Source organism: Sturnira hondurensis, unplaced genomic scaffold, assembly GCF_014824575.4.
Source record: "Sturnira hondurensis isolate 20B ecotype Veracruz unplaced genomic scaffold, ASM1482457v3 Scaffold0021143, whole genome shotgun sequence".
NCBI lineage: Eukaryota > Metazoa > Chordata > Mammalia > Chiroptera > Phyllostomidae > Sturnira > Sturnira hondurensis.
Window position 1 is genome coordinate 9,050,099 of NW_028093774.1, and position 24,151 is coordinate 9,074,249.

General features: G+C 44.9%; 1 protein-coding gene across 1 annotated transcript in view; it reads left to right on the forward strand.

Moving 5' to 3' along the window:
* EFCAB11 (EF-hand calcium binding domain 11) overlaps positions 1-24,151 on the forward strand; it is a 130,731-nt gene that overhangs the window by 14,527 nt on the left and 92,053 nt on the right. Inside the window, exons 4-5 of the mRNA XM_037031602.1 lie at positions 3,048-3,149; positions 5,796-5,886. Of these exons, the coding sequence (XP_036887497.1) occupies positions 3,048-3,149; positions 5,796-5,886 (193 nt within the window). The remainder of the gene's footprint in view (positions 1-3,047; positions 3,150-5,795; positions 5,887-24,151) is intronic.

Here is a 24,151-nt window from a genome sequence, read left to right on the forward strand (position 1 = left end):
AGTAATTAATTGCCTTTAACTTCTTTTGAAACAATTTTGTTAGATTGTATTGTGACAGCTGTCGTATCAGCATGCATTTAAAAAAACATCAAAATTGGTGAATTTTTGTGTAGCCATTTTAATTTTGAAGACGGAAGAAAATTTGCAACATTCTTAGTGTATTATGCTTTATTATTTCAAGAAAGGTAAAAAAGCATGAAACAGAAGATTTGTGCAGTGTGTGGAGAAGGTGCTGTGACCGATGGAATGTGTCAAAAGTGGTTTGTGAATTTTCTGGGCCAAAGAAACTTCAGCCAAGACATTTTAGCCAAACAGTTCTGTGCTGTGGGGCTGTCTTATGCATGGGAAGATGTTTAGCAGCACCCCTGGCCTCTACCCAGTAGGAGTCAATAGTGGGAGATAGCCGACATACTCAAAATATCCAAATCGATCAAGTTATTGGTGAAAATGAAAAATGGGTCTTTTATGGGAAAAAAATAAATGGACTTTTTGGCCAACCCAATACAAATTCACTAGGAAAGCCCTGTCCAGGTGGCTCAGTTGGTTGGAGCATCAGCCGTACACCAACAGGTTGTGGGTTCCATCCCTGGTCAGGGCACACACCTAGGTTGCGGATTCGATCCCCAGTTGGGGCATGTATGGGAGGCAGCCGACTGACGTTTCTCTTTCATGTTGATGTTTCTCTCTCTCTCTCTCTCCCCCTGCCTTCTTGTTTTTCTAAAATAAATGAAAACATGTCCTCTGGTGAGGATTTTTTAAAAAATTCGCTAGGAGAAAGGAGAAGGCACATTCCAGGCAGTGCGTTCCCACACATGCAGAAGTACCGGGAGGTATGAGAGAGCCGACTGTCTTGGGGAGACATGGGGACGTTTGCTAGGAAAGCTAGCAAGGCAGGCTAGGGCTGGATTGTGAAAGGCCTCATATGCTGTGGTCAGTGAGTAGGTTATTCAGGAATTTCAACTGATCTAGATGCTATTTCATTGATTAGCTTTTGGTGTTCATGGAACTAAAGTATTTGATCCCTTGGACACCTGGCATGATGACTTCCGTTTTAGCCTCAGCCAGCAGAATTAAATAGATTCTCTGGTCACAAGGGCGAATGGATGAGAATGAAGCCGCATCAATGCATACCCTAACTACCGTGGGGGGAAATGCCGCATGTGCTAATTCCGTACAGTACATACTCATTGCACACACCCCAAGCACTCTGGTAGGTGCCGGGAGACATGCCTTGTTGCCTACAGTATATCCAACTGCCTACTCGGCTTTTGGCTCTTTCCCTAGGCTTTCTCATCTCTTTAAATGACTCCTCAGACCAACTTAAGCCAGAGCCTAGGGGGTTTATTGACATGTGCCTCCTCCAACCCTTCAACTCTTGTGAAACTTGGATGAAAAGCTCTCTGTCCTCGGCTCCTACCGCCAGCACCCTAGCCCCCACATCTCTCGCCGGTAGGCTCCTAACAGGTGTCCCTTTTTTCTGTTTACTTTCTTCCACTTCCTTTTCAAGGTAACAGCCAGGAGGATCTTTAAAAAGTCTAAGTCAGTTCATGTCACTTCCTGAGTCAAATCTTTTTTTTTTAATTGATGCCCTATATTGCACGTGTAATAAAAACCAGATGATATCCTGTGGTCCACAAGGGCCTGCCTGCCTCAGCAGCCCCACCTCCTGTCACTCTCTCGCTCACTACATCCCGACCACGATGGCCTTTTCCATTTCTCCTCTTCTTTCCCACGGCCTTGGCACCTGCTATTTCCGCTGCCTGGAATGCTCTCCTTCCCATCCTTTAGCCAGCTGGTACCTTCTCGTCATTTGGGCCTTAGCTTATATAGTACCTCCTCTACAAGATCTCTCCTCCACCAGAGGGCGCTCTGCAGGAGGGTTCCAATGATTCGCTTACAGCCTCCGGTGTTTCCCCTCGTTGCGCATGCCACGATTTATCATCATGTGTACCCTGGCCGCTGGTCCTGTGTAACCACTCTTTCCCCCTCGTGTGTGTGTGTTGTGTGTGTTCTTTTTCCTCTGTTTCCAGGGCTTGGCGCATGCCTGCACACAGTGGGTCCTAAGGAGTTGTGACTCATTTTAACACTTAAAGATAGTTCAAATTTTTTAGTTTCTAAATCTTTAACTGTACATAAATAAAAAAACATGGAAAAATTGAGAAAACGATTTTCTATATTTTTCCACCATGGGAATCGTTTTAGGAAGGGAATGCTGCTCTGTATCACCTCATCAAAAGGAAAAGAGTGCAAATTTTCAGAAACTGTCTGATTTGGGGCTATTTTTAAGACAGTGATACATTTTTTTTAAAAATCGAAATCCCGATATATAAAAAGGAACTGCTCTTTTTATATATTTAGGGCTCAGGTCACTTGGCTCCGCTCTTTAAACCTGTTACAAAGATCACATTAGAATTCATTTTAATGGACTTTGTGAACACAGTCTCCACTCTCGTCTGACCATGCTGGGCTCTTTTATTACGAGAGTCACAGGCAGCAGAGCCCGGGGCTGCGGAACAGTCATCGGTGTGCCCAGGGCTGGGGACGGTGCCAGCCCCTTTGTTTACGGAATATTCTCTCTGCTTTTATCTGTGGTGTCCAATCAGCATGAACTTTTGAGAAGCTACTTCTTTGCCCCGATCTCCCCATTGGAAACAAACCTGCGGTAATGACATCTGGCTAGGACGACAGGGATCAAAGCAGCAGAAGGAAAGACAAATTAGGAGACCTTGTTTAATATGCAGCTTGAGGCCCCTCTGTTCGCTCTGTTACAGAAAAGCGTGTTCCACTTTTTTGAGGTCAGCCCCCCTTTGTCCCCTGGAAAAGCCCAATGAGCTAAAACTATACTCATTGTTTTTGCTGTTGACTCCTGGGGCTGGGCCTACTTAGCATTTAGCAAACTGTCTTTTTGACTTTATAGCTCTTTAGAAATAAATACTGTTCACTGAAATGAAGGTAAAATGTGTGATATGTATTACTTCTTATTTCTGTTTTGTGTTTTCTTAAAGAGGAAGGCAGTCAACTTTGGAAATTTTTTTCCCAACTTTTAGGTGTATCACTGGAGGAGTTTTTAAATATTGTAAGGAAAAAGAAGGAAGCTCAGGTATATTGGAACGAAATACGACACATCTTTACAGCTTTCGACAGATACTGTAAGTCTGTTTAAAATGTTTTTGTAGTAAAAACGACTGTGAAGGGCCTGACTGGTGTGGCTCAGTGGATTGGGCATCGTCCCACAAACTGAAAGGGCACTGACTTGATTCCCAGGCAGGGCATGTGCCTCAGGCATGTGCCTGGTCCCTGGTTGGGGGTGTTGTGAGAGGCAACCGATTGATGTTTCTCTCCCTGTCTTTCTCTTCCCTTCTCTCTAAAACAAATTAATAAAATCTTTAAAAAATAAAAATAATAAAAATTTCTATGAAGGAACTATGAATGGGAACATATACTCAGTACACCAAATAAATATACTTGGAAGTTTATTTTACTGTCCTCATTAACTGTGACCTTAGGTGTTGGTAGGAATTGTTTTTCGTCCATCATGATGTTAAATTCTTGACATTTACCATAGATGAAATGATGTCGACAGTTACATAATTGTACTTATGATTATAATCAGGACAACAAAAGGCTGGCCACGTGGAGTGTAGGGCACGAACCACCTGTAGAGGTGCAGGAGACAACAGCATCTCCTTCGACCCCTGCTTTGACCCACAAAGTACTGGCGGAATTGTTTTCCCACACCGGGTGTGGCGGAGAGGGTAGCTTCAGAGCCCCACCCCACAGACCTCACCCGGGGCGAAAATGCTCATGGAGTCCAAGTTCAGTGTCTTGGCTGCTGTTATGGTTTCCCTTTCAACATGGTTATATTATAATTCCAATACCAAGCAAGAAAAAAAGTGAATCTCGAAGAATAAATTGTTTTGGAAATTCACAAAGCCTTGAAGCCCGATGCTGTCACCACAGTGCATGGCTCTATAGTCCTTTCCCTGGGACTTGGAGATTCAGCGAATGATAGGACTGACAGTCACCTTCCAGGTCACCTATGACTTCACTGAAGGAGAGCATCACTGGATTCTTAAATTCTCCCAAGGAGACAATCTCAGTTTATCTTACAGGCAAAATCAACTATTAATTACTGCTCTTCTCCTAATAGCATATTGAAGTATTGTGTAAGCCCTGACCAATGTGGCTCAGTTTAGTTGAGCATCGTCCTGCAAAATGAAAGGTTGCCAGTTCAATTCCTGGTCAGGGCACACGCCTAGTTTGTGGGTTTGGTTCCCGATCAGGGTGCATGCGAGAGACAACCGATCACTCTCACACTGATTTTTCTCTCCCTCTCTTTCTCCCTCTCTCATCTTCTCTCTTTAAAAGAAATAAATAACTAAAATCTTAAAAAAATAAAGTATGTACCACGCAGCAATATTTTTACTGATACATCTCCTAGAGCAAGGGACATAAAGAATAAACAAATTGGATCTCATCAAACTTAAAAGCTTCTGCATGGCTAAGGAAAACAGTATCAAGATAAAAAGAGAAGCCACTGTTTGGGAAAACATATTTGCCAATGATACCTCAGACAAAGGTTTAATCTCCGAAATATACAAAGAACTCACTCGACTCCACTCAAAGAAGACAAGCAACCCGATTAAAAAATGGGCAAAGGACTTGAACAGACATTTCTCCAAGGAGGACATACAGAGGATCCAGAGACACATGAAAAGATGCTCAATATCACTAGCTATCAGAGAGATGCAAATTAAAACCACAATGAGATACCACTTAACACCAATCAGAAAGGCCATCATTAACAAAGCAACAAACAACAAGTGCTGGAGAGGTTGTGGAGAAAAGGGAACCCTAGTTCACTGTTGGTGGGATTGCAGACTGGTACAACCACTATGGAAAACAGTATGGAATTTTCTAAGAAAACTAAAAATGGACGTGCCTTTTGACCCAGCAATTGCACTGTTAGGAGTATATCCTAAGAACCCTGAAGCACCAATCCAAAAGAACCTATGCACCCCGATGTTCATAGCAGCACAATTTACGATAGCCAAGAGTTGGAAGCAACCTAGATGCCCATTGGTCAATGGCTGGATCCAAAAACTATGGTACATTTACACAATGGAATTCTATGCTGCAGAAAGGAAGAAGGAGCTCCTACCCTTTGCAACATCATGGATGGAACTGGAAAGCATTATGCTGAGCAAAATAAGCCAGGCGGTGAAAGACAAATACCATATGATATCACTGTTAACAGGAATCTAAACAACAAAACAAATAAGCAAGCAAAATGTGACCAAAGACACTGAAATACAGAATGTGCTGACAGGGTCCAGAGGGGAGAGGGGAGAGAATCACAGGGGAAAAGGGGAAGGACTCACATGAACAAGTATAAAGGACACGTGGACAGTAATTAAGGTGGGGGGCAGAAATGGGAGGGAGATGGGGAGCACTGGGGGGGGGCAGGGCTGGGAATACAAGACAAAATTGTACTTGAACAAGAATTAAATTAAAAAGAAAAAAAATACTGTAGAGCTTAATATAAAAATAAATGATTCTAATATAGAGAGATGGAGTCTTCCAGGTAAATCTTGGCGATGTGCAGAGTGAGCTTCCCTTGTTTTGCAACAGTTTTTTAAAATGTCATTTCGTTTTACTTTGCATTTTACCTTTTTCTAAATTAAAATGTCAAGAACAAACTAAAAAAATAAATAAAGTATAAGTTTTATGGCTGAAATAACAGTTTATAGGCTTCATAGAGGTAAATGAATGTTTTCTATTTTGTTTTCAAACAGATCGTGGATATTTAACTTTGGAAGATTTCCAAAAAGCATTCAAGCAGGTGGCTCCTAAGTTGCCAGAAAGGAGTGTTCTCGAAGTTTTCCGGTAAGGCACCAAAGTCTTGCTGTACACCCCCCCCTTGGTTTGCCACTTGCTTTTACAAGTTTTCAGTTTTGTGGCGAACACCTCTTTATGCTGATTTTTCCTTAAGGAACATTGTCATCTCACCATATAGCATCGTGATGCAGGAGAGAAATTATTTCTAGTTCACTCTTACTAATGCACCAATACCCTCAGTAGTGGATGCTTGCCCACCAGGGAGGCGCATAAGAACAGTCGGTCTGGGTGGGGGAGGGACAGGAAGGAAGAAGAACTTCTGTGTGTATTTATGCATTGACCAAAGCCGACGAAGCTTTGGTATTTAACGTGAGACAGGCTACGCGTGGCCCTTGGGGTGTCCGGAGGGGAGAGCCGGCCTTGTGCGGTGGTGGCGCCCTCGTTGCGGAGCCTTCGTACCTGATGTAGCAGATTCGGAGAGTGTGTTAGGTTATCTTGATGAACTGATCCTGACAAAATGGGCAGGCGGCTTAAGCGGTTCTGTTAGGCAGCTGTGGATCGGAGGGGGTAGGCCGATGTGAGAAAACGGCAGAGCTGCCCCTCCTCTGCCTGTGAGTGTGAGCTCGTCGTCAGCCCCGTTACCCGGTGCAGTAGCCAGGGCTCGGCCCAGCGGTGAGAGCCAGGAAACCCGAAATGACCCAGCTCAGAGAGACAGCAGTATCCTCCTCTCCCACGTAGACATGGCAGTCCAGGACTGATCTGGGGGTAATGTAGTCACAAAGGGCCTAGGTTCCTCCTTTCTCATTGTTCTGGCTGCCTCAGCGCCTGGCTTCTCCCTCCTCCTTCAGGGTTTGCCTAAATTTCATCCATCACACTTGAATCCCAGCAAAGTGTCAACAGGAGGAAAGGGAGCAGGCGGTACGTCCCTCCTTTTAAGGCTCTCCATTATTCCTGCTTATGTCCCCAAGACCAACACTTAGTTCCAAGGCCACGTGGGATGTGCTGTCTTTACCCTGGGTGGTCACGCGCCCTCCCAAGTTTCTGATACTGAAGAGGAAGGAGGGAATGGATATTGGGGGACATCTGGCAGGTGTTCCCATTTGGGAGAAAAGTAATTTCATGGAATCTGACCAGAAGTCATCCCTGCCCGTTAGAAGTTACCAAGTAGGTTATTTGCAGTAAGGACTGGCACTCACTGTGGCTAACAGTGACGTGTATGAAATCCTTTCGCGGCATCATTCACAAGCCGCTGAGCACACTGTCGAGGGGTAGCCAGGTAGTCAAAGGCACGTGCAGACAGTGCCATAGGACAGTACTGCTTAGACGGTGCTAGAACAAGAAGCCCTTTAAAATATAATAGCATCTTTGTAGACACTTTTGTGAGATGAGTGATGAATGTCAGTGTATTTCTATCGTATGGGGTTGTTTTAACTAAAGAACAAAGAATTATTGCTTTATTTTCCTTTTACCAAAAGACACAGTGTCCAAATTTGCTGACCTTTATGTGTTAAGATCATCTTATTTCTATGAGGTGGGTCACCTCATAGAAATGCAATGACCTATCTCCGAAGTTTTCTGAACAGTACACTTACTAGCCCTTCAAGGGAGGAGCAATATTTTAACAATGAGCAAGAAAGTACCTGCTTCTCCAAAGAAGCCTGAGCTACCAGAGTGCATTTTTGGAAATGGGTGTTTAGAAATGTGATTTTTAAAAAATGACGTGTGTCACTTGTTGAAACCCTTCACATCTGCACGTTTAATAAGTTAAAAATGGAATGTCCTGAGTCTCAGTGGGTTTAGAACCCAATTTCTAAAAATATAAAAATTTGCCCTGGCTGGCGTACCTCAGTGGATTGAGCGTGGGCCTGCGAACCACACGATCACGGTTCAATTCCCTGTCAGGGCACATGCCTGGGTTGCAGGCCAGTTCCCAGCAGGGGACTCACGAGAGGCAACCATACATTGATACTTCTCTCCTTCTCTCCTTCCCTTCTCCTCTAAAGATAAAAAAATAAAATCTTAAAAAAAAATTTGATAGCTCTCATAAACTTTTAAGAGCAACTAATGTCAGGAAAGATGGACATTTACTTGCTGAGTGTCAGCAGTAACAACAAAGTGGTAGTTAAAAACGACGACAACCCTAAACCTTTTCCTAATCAGAGGATGGAATTAAAAACCGAGGGGCCATGATGTCCTTTTTGTGTTCGTGTCTGCATGTATGCGTCACATGTCTCTGGCAGCCAGTGAAGTCAAGTATTAAAACAGATTACTGGAGCACAAGGGATTAAACTGTGATGTTCAGAAATAATGAAGTACATTAAATCACGTCCTTGATAAACATGGTGAATAATTTCTAGTGACAGCAGAAAGCCACTTGCCATTAACAAATAAAATATTTGCATCTTTAGTTCTTTAGAATTTCCACATTATGTTTTATAATGTACATAACATGGTAACATAGTAGCACATGTGCATGTAACATATGATAAATGTATTCATAGGCCCACACATCTTATTCCTCAGGATTATGTGACCAAAGCAGTTTGGAGACCACCGCAATATGCAACCCAACCAGGCATGGTATAGTTCACTGAACATGCCCTGCTTAAATTCTCCTTTGTATCATCCTTCTGTAGCGCTGTAATTTCTGAGCCAGAATAAATGATGCATCATAAGCAGTAAATGAAATTGTGAAACCAAAAAAGGAGGGAAAAATATTTTTCCAAGAATGAATCAAAATTGGCCAAAGAAACAGCGATGTCTAACTTCCACACATATCTCTATTTTGGTGGCGCAAACGGTTTTCAAGAAAAAGGGAAATCAGCCATGTAAAATGACGTAATGTTTCTAAGGTTAGACACTCGCTTTTTGAGAAGCTCGATTGGTGTCTGACGTAGTTGACCAGCATCGGTAGAGGTCATTACCCAGGTCCACAGTTACCCAGAAGAAAGCTGGTATCTGATCACTGAAATAAGGCAGCGAACGAGGGAGGCTTCTAGTTAGCTCAGTCATCTGCGCTTTTAATGACTGAAGGGGTGAGTGTTCATTGTCAGTTCAGTGACTGCCAGATCCTTCCCAAAGGAGCTTCTGAAGACCAAGAGCTGTCTCTTCCAGGAGTGCTTGCCCAAACTACACTTTGATTCTACAAGCTAAGCCAAAAAAGCACAATAAAACCAACCAGACAGCCCGAGCCAGTGATTAAAAAAACAGACTTGGGGCATACGGCATCAAAGAATCCTTTCACTGTATACCTTGATAGAAACACTGGTGTGTCATGGATTAAATCGGAGGGCATTCCAAGGACGAAGTGAGAGACTTTAAAGGTTTGTGAATTGGTGCCTAACTACTTCGGTTATGTCTACTTTGGTGATTTAAAAAAATTTTTTTAAAGATTTAGTTTATTTATTTCTAGAGAGAGGGGAAAGGAGGGAGAAAGGGAAAGAAACATTGATTGGTTACCTCTTGCATGCCCCCGACTGAGGACCTGGCCTGCAACCCAGGCATATGCCCTGACTGGGAATCGAACCGGTGACCTTTTGGTTCGTCGGCTGGCACTCAACCCGCTGAGCCACACCATCCAGGGCATGATTTTTATAATGAATAAAAGCAATGTCTTTTAAAATATATACAGTCTGGGTTCATAACATTCACATTCTGTTCTGCAGTCATAATCTTTTTTGTTTTAATGTTACTTTTACAAATCAATGGATTCACCGCTCACCTTCAGGCCTTGTGCCATTGTTTCTGTTTCGCTGAAGCTGGTCCTCTGTTTAGGAGGGAACCTCAGAACTATCTTCCCTGATGTCTTTCACATTCAAAAATGTCTCCCTGGGCCATTGTCCTCGAGTAAAAGTACATAATGGATTGACTAGTAACAGTTTTGTGTCACTTTCTTTTTCTTTGAGAACACTGATTGTGCTTATTGGGTGTCCTTGGACATTTTTCGTTCGTTTCTATTTCATTTGCTTGTTCTGCTCCCGTGTCTCTGGGGTGCTGTCGGCAATGTCCTTCCTTGTGCTGCGTCCAGTGTGGCATACCCCGGCCCCACCCTTCCGGTATTATTTTCCTTTTACGTGTCTTTCTTGAGCTGTATCAGCTGACATTTCATGTCCTTTTGTTATTTTGCTGTATCTTGCTATTTTATATCTACCCAAGCTTTCCTGTTTCTATGTCAAACTCATGTTTTATGAAGGTGCTTGCTGTATTGGGTGAAACAGTGATTTTTGATTTTTAGTTTATTTTATTTTTTTGATTATTGGGTAAAACAGTGATTTTATTTTTAATGGGTGATTACTTGGGGGCTGCTGTTATAGCCTTTTAAGTATATATTAAAGAATTAAAGAAAGGAACTTTTCTACCAAAGAAGGGGTTTTGAGGAACAAGTTACTTTCATAAACCAAAAGATGGTACCTTGTGTAAAAAACAAAAATAAAAATTGATACTAGTTTGTTTTTCCTAACATATAAAATATTTAATATTTGGATTTCAAAATTTGAGGTTCCTTTCAGTATTTAAAACATAATTTCTACTTAGAGCCAGTAATCACGATTTGTATATTTGTGTTCTAAAATAACTGTGTTTGCATAACTAAAATAATTTTTTCTACCCACTGCAAAGGGCAGAAGAAGTTCAAGAGGTGTGAGAACTGACAATGCTGTTTATACAGTGGAATCAACATGAGATAATAGGCTGTTCCTAGTACAAAAAAAGGTTAAAAAAATCTTTCCTTTTTAATATTACTAGAACTCACTGAAAATTTTATAGTGCTATCTTTAAAAAAAAAAAAAACTCAAAATCTCCAGTGAGCCTAACTTTTAACCTGGCTTTGCAGCATCCAGTCACCTTCCTAAACTCGTCTTTCGTGGGTCTCCGATTCCTGCCTTTTCCTCGGCCGAGTGCTTGTTCCTTTGGACGTGAGATGGGATGTGAACTTTGCTCTGTTTCCCTCGCCAGTAGCGCCCTCTCTAGACCCTGGCTGCCCAAGGTACTCCCAGCTTTTCACGTCCTGCTCCACAGAGCCTTTCTTTCTTTACACTGAACATTCTTATCTACTTTATCGAAATTTTGATTGTGCTTATGGCTGTGTGTTTTTTCCACTCACTTGATAAACAAAAATAGAGTGTTCAGGATTATCTCCATGAACTGCTACAAGCTCTTTGAGTTTGTGAGCTTATCTGCAACTTCCCCTGCACCCAGGATATTGCTCTGTGCATAAGTACTGAGTAAGTGAGTGTCCGTCCATTGTCACTCTAAGTACCCGGTGACAGTGAAATTCTCACTTATAGTTTGTGGATTATCTTACTTCTTATAAACTAAAAAGGCAAACATTAAAATATGCACCGATCTCCGATGGCCCCATTCTGCTTTATTTTGGGGACATTTTCCATTCATGATTTAGCCTCCGCAGAAGGCTGGACCAGAAAACAAGTGATGACTTTACTACGTACATTTCCAAATAGAACGTGGTGTGTTTTTTTTTTATTATTTCTTTGTTTAAGGGAACTTAGTTCATGTCATCAGGGATATATTATTTAATCTCTTTCACATTCAGGATTCCAGATATTGTAGTCCTAGCTTATGTTAAACACATTCAGGTGCAAATTCTATTCCCCCTTCAAGGCCTAGGTGTTAAGATCTTTTTCTTGAAAGAGGCCCTACCTTCCACCCTACCCACCACCTTCCAACCCCCTGCAGGGAAGTAGACTCCAGCTTCTGCTTTAAATTCCTCATCTGTCATAAATATCTTTCTTGTTTATGCTTCCATGTAGTTATTGGTGTATACATAGCATTTCCAGTCTCAGAACGTGAGCCGAACGTGAGCCGAACGTGAGCGGGCAAACCAGGGTGTTCGTCATCACACTGCCCGTAGCACAGTTCGTACGTGCTGGATAGATGACTGCATTTTATGCAAATGAATGGCTCATGTGGTGAACATGCTCTTTGCTACGTATTTTTGTTTTACTCTCCGAATGCCACCCTGGCGCCGTATTAGGGTTCCGTAGTGCGGTAAGGCCCAGGGCTGGGGGTCGGGAAACTGGAGACCTCGTCCCAGCTCTGCCTCCTACCAGACTGCCCCCAAATCACTAACCTTTCCTGGCCCCCACGCCCCTCATCTCACAAGTGAGGGTGTCACGGCGTGTGATCTGGCAGGCTTCTTCTAGCTCCAAAACCCACTGATGGGGCCCGCTGTCACGGAGAGTGGACTGGAAGCCCCCTTTATTCTCTCTGCCTATCACAGACATCCTTCCGAGCCCACCCCGGCAGGAATACAGGTGTGGGCTCTCGGTGTGACATGCAGCCTGCTGTCAGGAAGAAGTCACTGGGTTTGACAGCTGCCCAACCCGGGGTTGAGTTTTTGAAATGTCATTGTAATAAGTGTTATGGCCAATGTATCCCGTTTCTCATCTACGTCTATGGCCGGGTACGCTGCCCTTTCTCTGATAGAGGGAAGGCTGTTTTTCTTTTAATCCAACTGTCACATAAGGGACTGCTGCCGTGGTTTCTTTCTTATGACCAAATGGTGCTGACCCGTTCAGTCATCCTTGAAGTTGTTAATAGCTGCCCATCGTGGATGTGTTTGTGCCATTTCCCTTTATGGAAAAAGGAATCCATTGGTTATGTTTTGGTTTTGTGGTAGATAGGTAAATTCTGGGTGCAAATCTTGATCATGTTGTGTGTTGTATTTATAAAATAAGAAAAACAGGTACTTAGTAAAAGAAATGTCTATTTTATATGATATGTTTCAAGTAACATTGTTTTAAGATGTCAAGAAAAAATGGGGTCAGAATGAAGAGTTACACTTGAAAGTTGAGGTTATTCTTTGAACGTATAACCTAAAATCAGAACCAAAGCTGGTCAGTACTACGTTTTATCTACAACATGCTGACCTGTGCCTCTGCTACCTCACGTTCGTCCATCTGGTCTACCTACCTCCTATCAGACATTCTCCTCCATCAGCCTGCCTTGAATAGAGGCATTCCCGTCAGTCAAAGAGGGCTCCAAAGACCAGCAGCATCAGCATTAGGAAGCTTGTAAGTAATGGCTAATCTCGGGCCTCGCTCCAGATGAGCTGAGTCCAATGTGTTTATTTTAATATGATCCCTGGGTCATCCATACGTGCATTAAAGTTTGTTAAGTTTTGCATAATGAGACTACTTTAGCATGACTTTTTTAAAAAAGATTTTATTCATTTATTTTTAGAGTGAGGGGAAGGGAGGGAAAAAGACAGGGAGAGAAACATTAATGTGTAGTTGCCAGAGAGGCATTATGCCTGGCCCGCAACCCAGTCACATGCCCAGACTGGGAATTGAACTGGCGACCCTTTGGTTGGCAGGCTGGCACTCAGTCCACTGAGCCACACCAATCGGAGCAGCATGACTTTTTAATGTTACTTCTAGACTTCTGTAGCTCTTCATTGCCTACCAGATAACGCCAAGATTCCTTGGCCTGGCACACAAGGCCGCTACGTGCAGAGAGACCTGGCATGCTTTTCTAGCGTGTCTCCCCGCATGTCCCGAATCAGAAATTCTGGTCCACACTCCTGACACCCTTGCTGCATACTGGTCCGGTCTCGTTTCTCTTACAGCATTTTTGCTCATGCCAGGTTCACTGTCCTCTCTTCTCTTCGTCTGATTTTCCCATCCACATAGCTAGATGGGATCCATGCCTTTGATCACTGCAGCCCACAGAATTTCTTTCTTCTTCCTCAGAACTCCTGTAGCACTTGCCACGTTCATGCATCTAATCACGGTAACCACAGTAACACTGGCCTCTGACAGTTGCTGACTATTTAGTATGTACCAGACGGGGTGAATCCTCGCAGGGTCCACATGGGTTGGGCTCTGTCCACTCCCATTTTACAGATGAAGGAAAGGCCTGGAGAGGTCAAAGGATCTGCCCGAGGTGACCAGCTGGTGAGTAATGGAACCCAGATTCACCCTGAGGCAGGCTGACTTCTGGGCGGGTCCTTTTAACCACTGTTCTCTTCCCCTCTCACTCCCTTTAAACAGTATAAATGTCCTGAGAGTAGGAACCACGCCTTTTTATTGCCACACGCCTGGCGCGTGGGTAAGGAAGGGAGGTATGTTCTCCCTGCCCAGAAGTGCCACTGACAAACCAGCTGTGTGATTAGCTAGCGTTCCCCTGTTCATGCGAATTGGTTTGGCTTAGGTTGTTATACTTGAGATTTCACTTTATTGTCTGCACTGTAAACAAAAGGAACTGTTTACAAAAGTGTACGAAAGGAAGCTGATGCGACATTTTTATCGCTTGAAGCTGCAGCAGGCGTATCGGTTCACATTGCTTTGAAGGGAAGCCTTGTGCTGCACCGTGTTGCCTTTGGAAGTCTGTCGCAGTGGCAAAGTATCGTGCCAAGTAACCTGGAAAAACAATATATTTTAAGCTCAGTAAGTGGGATTTTATCGTTTTAAGTGGGGTGGGAATGCTAACCTGAATCCATGGTCGTCTCTTCAGAGGGCAGAATTGTACATTGATTCCCTTGGAACGCCCTTCTAATCAGCTGCTGTGAGTTGCCCATTGTGTGCTATCATTTCCAGCTTGCCCACATTATCTGCTTGTCTTCCCTCCTTGGCTGCAACCTGCTGCTGGAGAAAATCAAGGCGAAATAATAATTACAAGTGCTACGGACTTCGTGTGGTGCCTGTTAGTTCCTGCTCTTTCCCTCGCCTCTGCCTGTCACCAGGAGAGACAGGACAGGCACTGATACTAATAACCTTTACCTCTTCCCACCCCTCTCTCCTGCCCATCACTCACCTCCACACCTCTGTACAGCCCAGAACCAGTTCCTGGTGGCGGCTAAACACAGCTGCTGGACTCTTGACATTGGACCCTGTCTTTCTCCTTGCCCCTTCTGTATCCTCCCCACTCCCCACCTCTGTTCTCCTTAACTGTGGCTAAGACCCAAGGAAGTTTATACTGCTTTTCCCTCTTTGTCTTCACTGACCACTCTGGCCGCAGACTGTGCCTCTGTCCAGAGGCCCCACCTTGGTTCTGAGCAGCCTTGCGGTGCTACACCGCAGGGCCCGAGCTCTGAGTGGGCTGTGCTACCTGGCGTGCCCTGTGCCAACCGGAGACCTGGAGCAAGCGTACCCCTCCCTCTCTGCAGTTGCATCGACCTCCGCCCCGACACACACGCCACAGTCAGTTTCCGTCTCCCTCTCTCATCAAGTGTAGTGTCTGAGAGATCAGTGAGCTCTGTAGCTATCTACCCTTTTGGATCCCGTTGCTTAGATCCCCTGCTGCCGACCTTGATCCTCTGGCTGCCCATCCCAGGATGGGACCAACCTCTCTGTTTGGGCAGAAACTGTTGTGCCTGCTTGACCAAAGGGTTTGGACTGCCCGAGTCCATCTTCTGTGCGCAGTCCCCACCCTGGTCCTGTGTGCGACTGTGAGCGCTTCCTTTTCAGTGCTGTGGTCTGGGATTCCTGTCGTGTAATTGGAGTCGTGTAACACCCCACTGCCATCTGGGAGAACTCGACGTCGCCTGTCCTTGACTCCCCAGTTCAGGGATGGCAGACGGTTGGCATGTGTGCCGTCGCTGTCTCCTCGTGGACCTGTGGCCTGCGTTCTCCTGATGAGCCTCAGAGTCCTTCTTGCTACCACACCCCAAGTTGGTGCCTTAGCTTTGTAACACACGGCAAGATTGACTTGCTCTCTGTCATGGTTGTACCAAACCCTTCCCACTGCTGTTCACTGCACGTGACCTTGCCTTCTGCTACGTGACCTTGCCTTCTGCTTCATGGGCGAGGTCATGGCCTCTGCCTGGGTTTCCTTTCCTGGCTCTTTTGATTTACCACTGCCTAATAACAGTGATGTGGTAGATGGAATTTACAGTTAGAAGAAAATGTCTGAACACATTTAACATTGCGTGTCATTCAGGAATTGTGTTAATGTATTTAGAAAAAAAGTTACAAAATACTTTTCTTAACCCAAGTCTTCTTTTTGTTGGGATTCCTGGTGTCTGGTTTGTGCTTCCATGTAGAAATCTTCCTGACTTGGAGATGGCGTCTCTACCGAGGCTCTCATCCAAGGAGAGGAGAGGGCGGCAGGAGAGTCTCACGCGTGGTCCATTTTTCCAGAAATTTAACTGTTTGGTGGAGAGAGAATAGTCAGTGAGTACAAGAATGAATGAGCAATGAATAAGTAAATGAGCAAAGGAACAGAATGAGGTTGATCAAAGTTTGTGTGTTCAAATTGGGTGTTAAATTGGGTAGATCAGCTGCTGGGCCTTAATTTTATCTGGTCCTGTTACAGATTGTCATCTTGACTGGGTTTCCAATCGCAGATCAGAGGCTTTGAAAACTCTGAACTTGCCCTGGCTGGTGTGGCTCTGTGGATTGAGTCAGTTCGATTCCCAGTTAGGACACATGCCTGGGTTTCCGGCCAGGCCCCCAGTGGGGGGTGCGCAAGAGGCAACCACACATTAATGTTTCTCTCCCTCTCATTCTCCCTCCTTTTCTCTAAAAATAAATAAATAAAATCTTTAAAAACTATGAGCTTGACCACCCATTTGTGTAGAGATTTAAACTTCCACCATCATACAATTATTCCAGTAGTTTCATACTCTGTGAGGAAACTTTCAGCAGAACCCTGCCGCCAGGGTCCGATTCAGTTAACTGGATGCAGCCTTTTTCTTTTTTCTCTTATTAACTGTCTGGTAGAGAAGTTTCTACAAATTTATAGGGCGGTGTCATTTATTCTGGTTACAAATGTGTCATGACAACAAGTAGCTGGATGTACTTTTCGTAAACAGCTTGTATCCACAGATTGGTTATCCTGGGGGGAAAAATTGGACTTCTTCGGGAATACTTGTTTTCAGAGATTGATTGATCGTGCAGGCATCAGGTTTGGCCCCCAGGGCTCAGCTGTGCTGTCTGCTGGCGTCCCTTGTTAGATGTGGCTCAATTAGACAGGGAGGGAGGAAAATGGCAATAGGTGGCCCATCTCAGATGGCAGAGTCCCTCTCTGAGTCAGGAATCTTGGTGGAAAAAGCTCAAAAAATTTTTAAATGCGTGATTCCCTCCTTATTCCTATTTTCTATTAAATTAATGCCTTATATAGACACTGTGGGCTACCATAGCATTCCATATCATTTACTTTGCTCTCTCTCTCTCTTAGTTCCCGGTTTTCATTAATAGTTCTTCGTCTTTGCTTTTGGAGTGTGAGCTGATGGTGGAATAAATGATATTAGCTTTAGTGGGTAGATTTTGTTTTCTCTAATGACTTACTAACCAAAATGTACCTTCTTATGTTGGAAAGCCAAAGTGGATTATTATTTATTGGACCGACAAGGAAAGTCATTTCTAATTTTATTTAGAGACAAATAAATTACTCTGCTGTAAATTAAATGTGAAATAAATGTATGATCCTCTCTTAATGAACTAAGCAGACCGAGACCCAAGCAAGTTTGTAGTAGATCTCTTCCTCCAGTTGGTGGTGCTACAAACTCTGATAAGAAATTAATTGGAAGGAGAGGTGGTTAACCTGGAGCCTTTCCTAATGTTACCTTATTAGTTTTTAAAAGACTAGTACCAAAAATATATGCCCAAATTATTGTACCTTCTGAGCTTAGGGACCAAACCTCTCTTTGACAGACCGCAGAATACACTCCTAGTCAGCTGTAAAGGTGTCATTGGCTCTCATACAATTCACACTTTGTAAATTGCATGTTGTGTAACATCTGGCTCCATCCTGGAAATGGCCTCGGGCCCGCTGTCTGGGGAAGGGAGGTATCCTAGAGTGGTATTCCTGGTCCTACTTAGGTACCAGAGTCACAGTGAAGAAATACTGATTCGTGTTAGCACTGCTGGTTTTTTTTTTTTTTTTTTTTTTTTTTTTTTTTACTGCTAACGTGCTTTTTAGGGGCTAGGCTTCTCTGTCAAACCCTCTCTAGCCCTTTGATTTTTCGCATCTGAGAAGTCCGCACTAGAGCCACAGTCTGCTGTTGCGTGTGTCCTGGGAGGCAGCCAGAAGCCTTGGATCAGGGGGAGCGAGTTTTCAATTTCCTCACGTATTTCATCACTGTCCCTTAGTCACTTATATAAATTCTTTGCAGCTCAGCTTGCCCAACTCGTGAAACAGGAATAATTAGCATCGTTTCCCCAGAGTTGGTGTGAGTGTCGGACCAGGCGCCCGGTGCTCCCTGGGTGTTGTTTCCCCGACGCCCCCTTGGTCGAGCCCGCCCTTACCTGCAGAACGGGCAGGGCGTGCGTTTGCTCATGAAAAGAGCTTTCTAGGTTGTCAAGTCCCACAGAGATTTCGTAAAGACTCACAGACCCGCACGAGAGGTACCTGGTTATATCCGGTTTTGAGGCACGTGCCTCTCCATCCTGAGGATAGTTATGTGTTGGTCTGAACCTGCATGAACATTTAAGACCAAGGAAGGGAATGCAGATTGCGGAAAGGTGTAGCGAAGGTGTCACTCAGGGCTTGTTCATCCATTTACTCGTTCTGCAAACTTTGACTGAGCACCACTCTTCTAAAGATGAGCTCCTGGGGAGCCTTAGACCACACACAGCCTGAGAGCTGCAGACTCTGCGAAGCAGGCTGCTTCCCCCCCGGCAGGACTTGGTGGGCAGCTCCTATCTATGTAACAGGAAGATTATTTAAATTTCTGTATCTTTTATCATATTATAAAAAATGAGAGTAAAATTATTTTTAAAATTTAGAACTTTTCATTAAATTTTGATTAAATTTGTTTTATTAAAATTTCCACAGCATATTCCGCTTGGAAAGTTGAAACAAATCCAAAGAAGGCTTCAGTAGACAGTAAAATCATAAAACTGTTAATTAGGTACCTTAGCCAGCATAGTATTTAAAAAGTATAACAGTGTAAGGTATATATTTTTTGAGGAATGGCACAAATAACATCTTTGGTTAGATCCAATTGGTAGATTCAGACCTTTGAGATGTCGAGATTCCAGAATCGTGGAGTCAGATGGCGGCCGAGACTTTGGCAGTTACAGACGCCGGCTCTCTTACACTGCAGCTCGGAAAATGGAGGGCTTACCTGCGGTTACATAGACCTGGGTCAAAATTCGAGTCCCCTGGCCCCCAACTCAGTGCCCTTGCATTATTTTTTTTATCTTCTACAGGATGCATCGTTTTCAGCATATATTAAAAACAAGCGTATGCTTGCTCAGCCTGAATAAACTTTCACACCGAACACAGAGCATCATTTCTGCCCAGTTATCAGAAAGAAAACTTCGATTGCGCGCAAGGCAGTTAATTAAGGTGCTCGGATGCCCATTTCGGTGCAGAGCTAAGGGGCGGGGAAGCTCGCCAGCTGGGAACCGCAGTCCTCCACCAGGGCGGATGCACGCCTGCGTCGGAGCCCTACAGAAGCAGGCAGCGTTTTCATTCAGCCTCTGCCTCGCCTGCTTCTCGTTTCTTGCTACATGAATGGCATCCTGGGCCGCAGGTGTATCAGTAATTTCTGAGTTTGTTCCCCACTAAAAGTGACCTCATTGTTTTGTGCTGCTTTTCCATAATTATACAGTAAGAGGAAAATAAACCAGCTCTGAGTACAGCCCACAGCAGAAATCTTGTGCTCTTTATGCAAGTTTGATTTATAGACGTGCACTGCAGAGCGGAGTGACTAGGAAACATTCATCTTCCCGATGCTGGTTGCCATGGAAATCAAGTACACAGAGCAGTGTCATTCCAGTCCTGGTGATGCCTGCAGTAGTTTATTCCTTTGTTGTTCTCGTTTCTTAAGCAACTGCGCAGCCTTCTTTCATCATTACAGTTAATCGTGCACACGACTTTTTATCTTTTATCTGAAATAGAAAGCACTAAAAATGTATGAGAAAAATAGGGAGAATTTAAATATTTTTGTGGCTTGAAGTATGCATTTGTGATTTTTTCCCCCTCAGTCCCATCAGAAAATGGGTCAAATTTTTTTTTTAAAGCACGTATTAATGTACAGAAATCTCAATAAAGAGAGCAATGTAAAACTCGAGGGAAAAGCAGTGCCATGCTAAGGAAATTTTAAGGGACTTCATATTCTCAGTCTCCCAGTGTTTGGCACTGAATAAGTCTGTTATTTGGGGCCCTGCCAACCAAAAAGAGCCCCTGAGCTATGTAATATCAATTCTCCTTTTGTTTTGTTTTGCTAGTTTCCTTAGGGGTTTGAACAACCTAAATATTTGCTGGATAGATATGGTAATTTTAAAGAGTAGGGCTCCTTTTTTTTAAAGGCTAATAAAGTTGAAGACTTTTTTGCAGTCTAAGTGAAAGGAATTCTTAGTCTTCCTTATTATTACTCATAAAGACTCCGTCGTACCCCAGTTTCACCTAGCGTAGTTCATAGCACGTGCCACGCCAGCAGTTGATGAGTGACTCTGGAATAACCCTGTCTGGGTCGGACTCTCTGCTCCTTTGCTGATTTGCTGTGATCCCTTTGAAAGTGTCTGTCCTTTGCCTTGGCTGTCTTATCTGCAGCGTGAGCAGCTGTAAAATTGAGATAGTAATGGGTTGTCGAAAGGGTTCTCAGACACAATTCATGCAAAGGGCCCAGCTCTGTGCCTGGCACAGAACTGTTTGGTGGTGGCGAGGTCATCACTGCTAGGGTTACTTCCTGCTCTTACCACTGTGCCTGCTCCAGGGCAAAACGGCACGGAGAGCAACGCCTACGCCCAGGGCTGGGACCCTGTTCCCAGCATCCAGGTTCACAGATATTTGCCCAAGCCTTGTTTCACTTGGGCCACACGCACTGGCTCATCTCTGCACTTTAGATACTAGGATCGTAGCTTAGAGGTGTTTAAATGGTCTTCTTCTCTGCACATGGAGAAAAGGAGGCTGCTGCAGATGTCTCATCTGTGACCTGGACTTGTTTCTTACAGTAGGGGATGGTGCATGGGGTGCATGGCGAGGCAGTGGGCTGCCTGAGGTAGCATCCAATCCGCTGCCTCTCCACCCCATGCTCCCCAGCCACTCCACAGTGGCCGCAGCCTTCCTGCAGCCTTTCTGGAGCTGAAGTTTTCGGAACGGGTGGCAGAAGCATTCTTTGTTGAGATCCACTCTCCTTGGCAGTCCTCCAGGGCACACGGCAGTGCCGATTTACTGGATTTAACTTTTGTTTGGTTAGCTTTGTATTTTGTCTGTTTTGCCTCGTACAGTTCTTTCCCGCCCCCCAAATTTTCATGTTTAAATTCCTTTGACTTCACTTCTATTTATTTTATTAGCTGGCTTCACAGTATTGCTAAAAGTTCTTTGCTTTAAGCTATCACAAAATGAGTAGTCTTAGATTAATTTGTCTTGTTTTCCCCAAGCCTGATCCATAGTGTGTGAACTTTGGTGCACTTAAGTGCACTTTGGTTAATGATTACAACAAAACAGACCTTTGCCGCATCCTAATGTTATACCTCGATGCCCAGCTCTCCGCTGAGTTCTCGGTTTTCCTCTGTCCCCCAGTCAGTGAGCTCATGTTGGTTCTGAAGAGGTAGCAGAGGACTTCTCTGAGCTCTCAGGTTCTCCCTTCTCTGTCTTTCCTCTTGCATCTCCCCACGAGATAAAAACTCTGGAGTCAGAATCTCACATCTTCCCGGGAAGCTCTCAACACTCGAAGTGACATGGGTACTCAATGGACGTCTGCATTCTTGAGTTTACGTTGGGCACACTGGATGTAGCTTTCAGATCACTGCCTGAAATGTAGATGCTCTCTAGGTGTTTGGTAGTGAGTGTGTCCACACGCTCACCCTCCCTGGACTCTTGATTGTAAGTGTGGTCCTCGCCTCATATTTAACGTACAGCATACCCTCTTGTCTCTGTGCCCTCCAGTGGCCGGAGCAGGTGGCTCTGCTCTGTGCACTTCTCCCCTTGGCCTTATGTCATCCTTTGTTTGGGTAACAAATGTGTGTTTGTGTCTACTGCATTACAGACACTGAGACTATATGACAGTAAGCAAAACAGACACTGCCCTGCCCTCTAGGAGCTTATAGTTTAGTTGCGGGGATAGGTAGTTAGAATCCAAGATGGTTAATCCTGCAAGATGGCCCCAAAGCATGTGGGAATATATAGGAAGGGTGTGCAGTACAGCCTGGGGCACCCAGATAGTGACGCCGCTGTGAGCCCTGAAGGATGGAAATAGCCAGGCAAAGAGAGGGAGAGTGTGTTCTAGGCAGAGCCCCTCTGCAGAGGTCAGTAGGCGAGCACTTTGGGTGCTGAGAGAGTTGTTCAGGGCGGCTAGTTTGCTCTTGAATACACACACTTTCCTTTGTCTGGGTGGGGTGGGTGGGGTCAGAAGGGTGGGGCGTGATGAGCTTGGAGAGGTAGACAGGGACCAGATTGTGAAGGGCTTCGTAAGCTGTTGAGAAGTTTGGACTTCATCCTGAGGACATTTAGAAGCCACTGAAATGTTTTATGTGACCTCTCCTATGGCAGTGTGGAGAATGGCTTAAAGGTGGCACAAGTAGCCTCTCTCCTGGTTGGTCCCAGGGACCACCTTCCCAAACTCACCTTCTCCTTATCCGTGCAGTCCGGCTCAGCAGTCCAGCTTCTTGCATTTTCCTGATTAGCACGAAGGCTTGTTCCAAGCCCTGACTCTCCTTTTCTAGCTTCCTGTCTTGAAGGCCAGCTTCTCCCAAGCCCCTGGCTCACCCCTGCTCTAAAGTGAGTGTGTCACCTGGGACACCCACTGGGTCTCCCATATTACTGCTACCCAGAGAGTCCATTGCTTTGCCTACAATGAGCTTGGGTCCCCCCAGGATTTGGAGTCAGCCTGCACCTAGCCTGAGCTCCTCTGACCCCTGAAATTCCTTGTAACTCTCATGGTGGGCCCTTCCTTGCCAGCCAGACCAGACCTGCCCCTAAGACATTTCCTCTGGCCCCTCTTTTTCCAACTCGCAGCTGAGTATTCTGGGTATTCCACACCGATCCCCACTGTGTCCCCATATTGGACGATAAAGGTGGGAAGATGAATTAAAATGAGTTGAACTGACCGGTGGACTTTGGGGAAGTTACTTCTCCGTGCCTCAGTTTCCTTATCTATAAACTACAGATGTTAAGAGAATGTACATCAGAGAGTTGTTTGGAGAGAGAGTACATTCCCTAAATGAGTGAATGCAGATGAAAGCACTATGCCTGGCCGGTAGTGGACACTCACTGTTTGCTCATGTTTTTATGAAGGTGTGTAGCCTATTCCAGAAAAAGGGGCAGGAGAACATGAAAGGCTTTGACTGTTGTGACAATACACAGGTATTTATCTTGAAAGGTCCATTCCTCTTCACTGTGGGTGATTGAGAGATGACAGCAGTTACGCCCAGTCGGGGTACGGACCAAGTGGGCTTCAAATCTGATGTTTCATTCTGTGCTGATTTTGTTCTGGAAGTTCTTAGTTTTCATGAAATTAAATTTGCTTTGACCTGGCTGGTGTAGCTCAGTGGATTGAGCGCGGGCCTGTGAACTAGAGGATCGCGGTTCGATTCCCAGTCAGGGCACATGCCTGGGTTGCAGGCCGGTTCCCTGTAGGCCAACTCCCAGCAGGGGACGCACGAAAGGCAACCACACATTGATGTTTCTCTCCCTCTCTCCTTCCCCTCTAAAGATAATAAATAAGTAAGTAAATAAATAAATATTTTTAAAAAAATTCGCTTTGCATTTCATAAATTATGCTTCATTCTGGAAGACAGTCATGATGTTTGCCTCAACTTTGCGGTTGGGGACTCCCAGACCAGCCTTTCCCCCTTGACAGTAGTGACAGTAACAGCTACTGGTCGACAAGGCAATGGAGGACAACTCCGTACGTTGATTCATTCCACAATAGTTACTGAGCAAATGCCAGGTGCAAGGAATTGAGAAGGGAGGTGCTGACGCCACAAATCAGGCAGCGACCGTCTCATGGAGTGACCATGGGTGAGGATTTGATTTCAGCCAGGGCGATCCAGGAACTTAACGACTGAGTCCTGTTCTGTAGAATCCTTAGGGGGAACGGCGTCCAGGGGAGAGGCAGCAGCGTGGACAAGCAGGTAAAGGAGGGGAGATGTAGCTGCTGAGTGAGGGAGCAGAACACCTCACACGTAACAAGTGTCCACCGCAGGCCGAGACCTGTTCCTCCCGCCAGCTTGTCTTAACTCATTCGATGCATACAAGCAGCCCCTGAAGTGGGCTACTGACATCACCCCCATTTCATAGAGGAGGAGGAAACAGGCACAGAGTGGCCGAGTACCTTGGCTAGGGTCAGCCTGGTGGTGGAGTTTGGCCTCGGCCCAGACAGCCTGACTCCAGACTGGAAACGCAAGCAGACATACCCACCACTCGAGGCCGAAGCTCCGCACTCCCTTGTGCATCTCTCCCC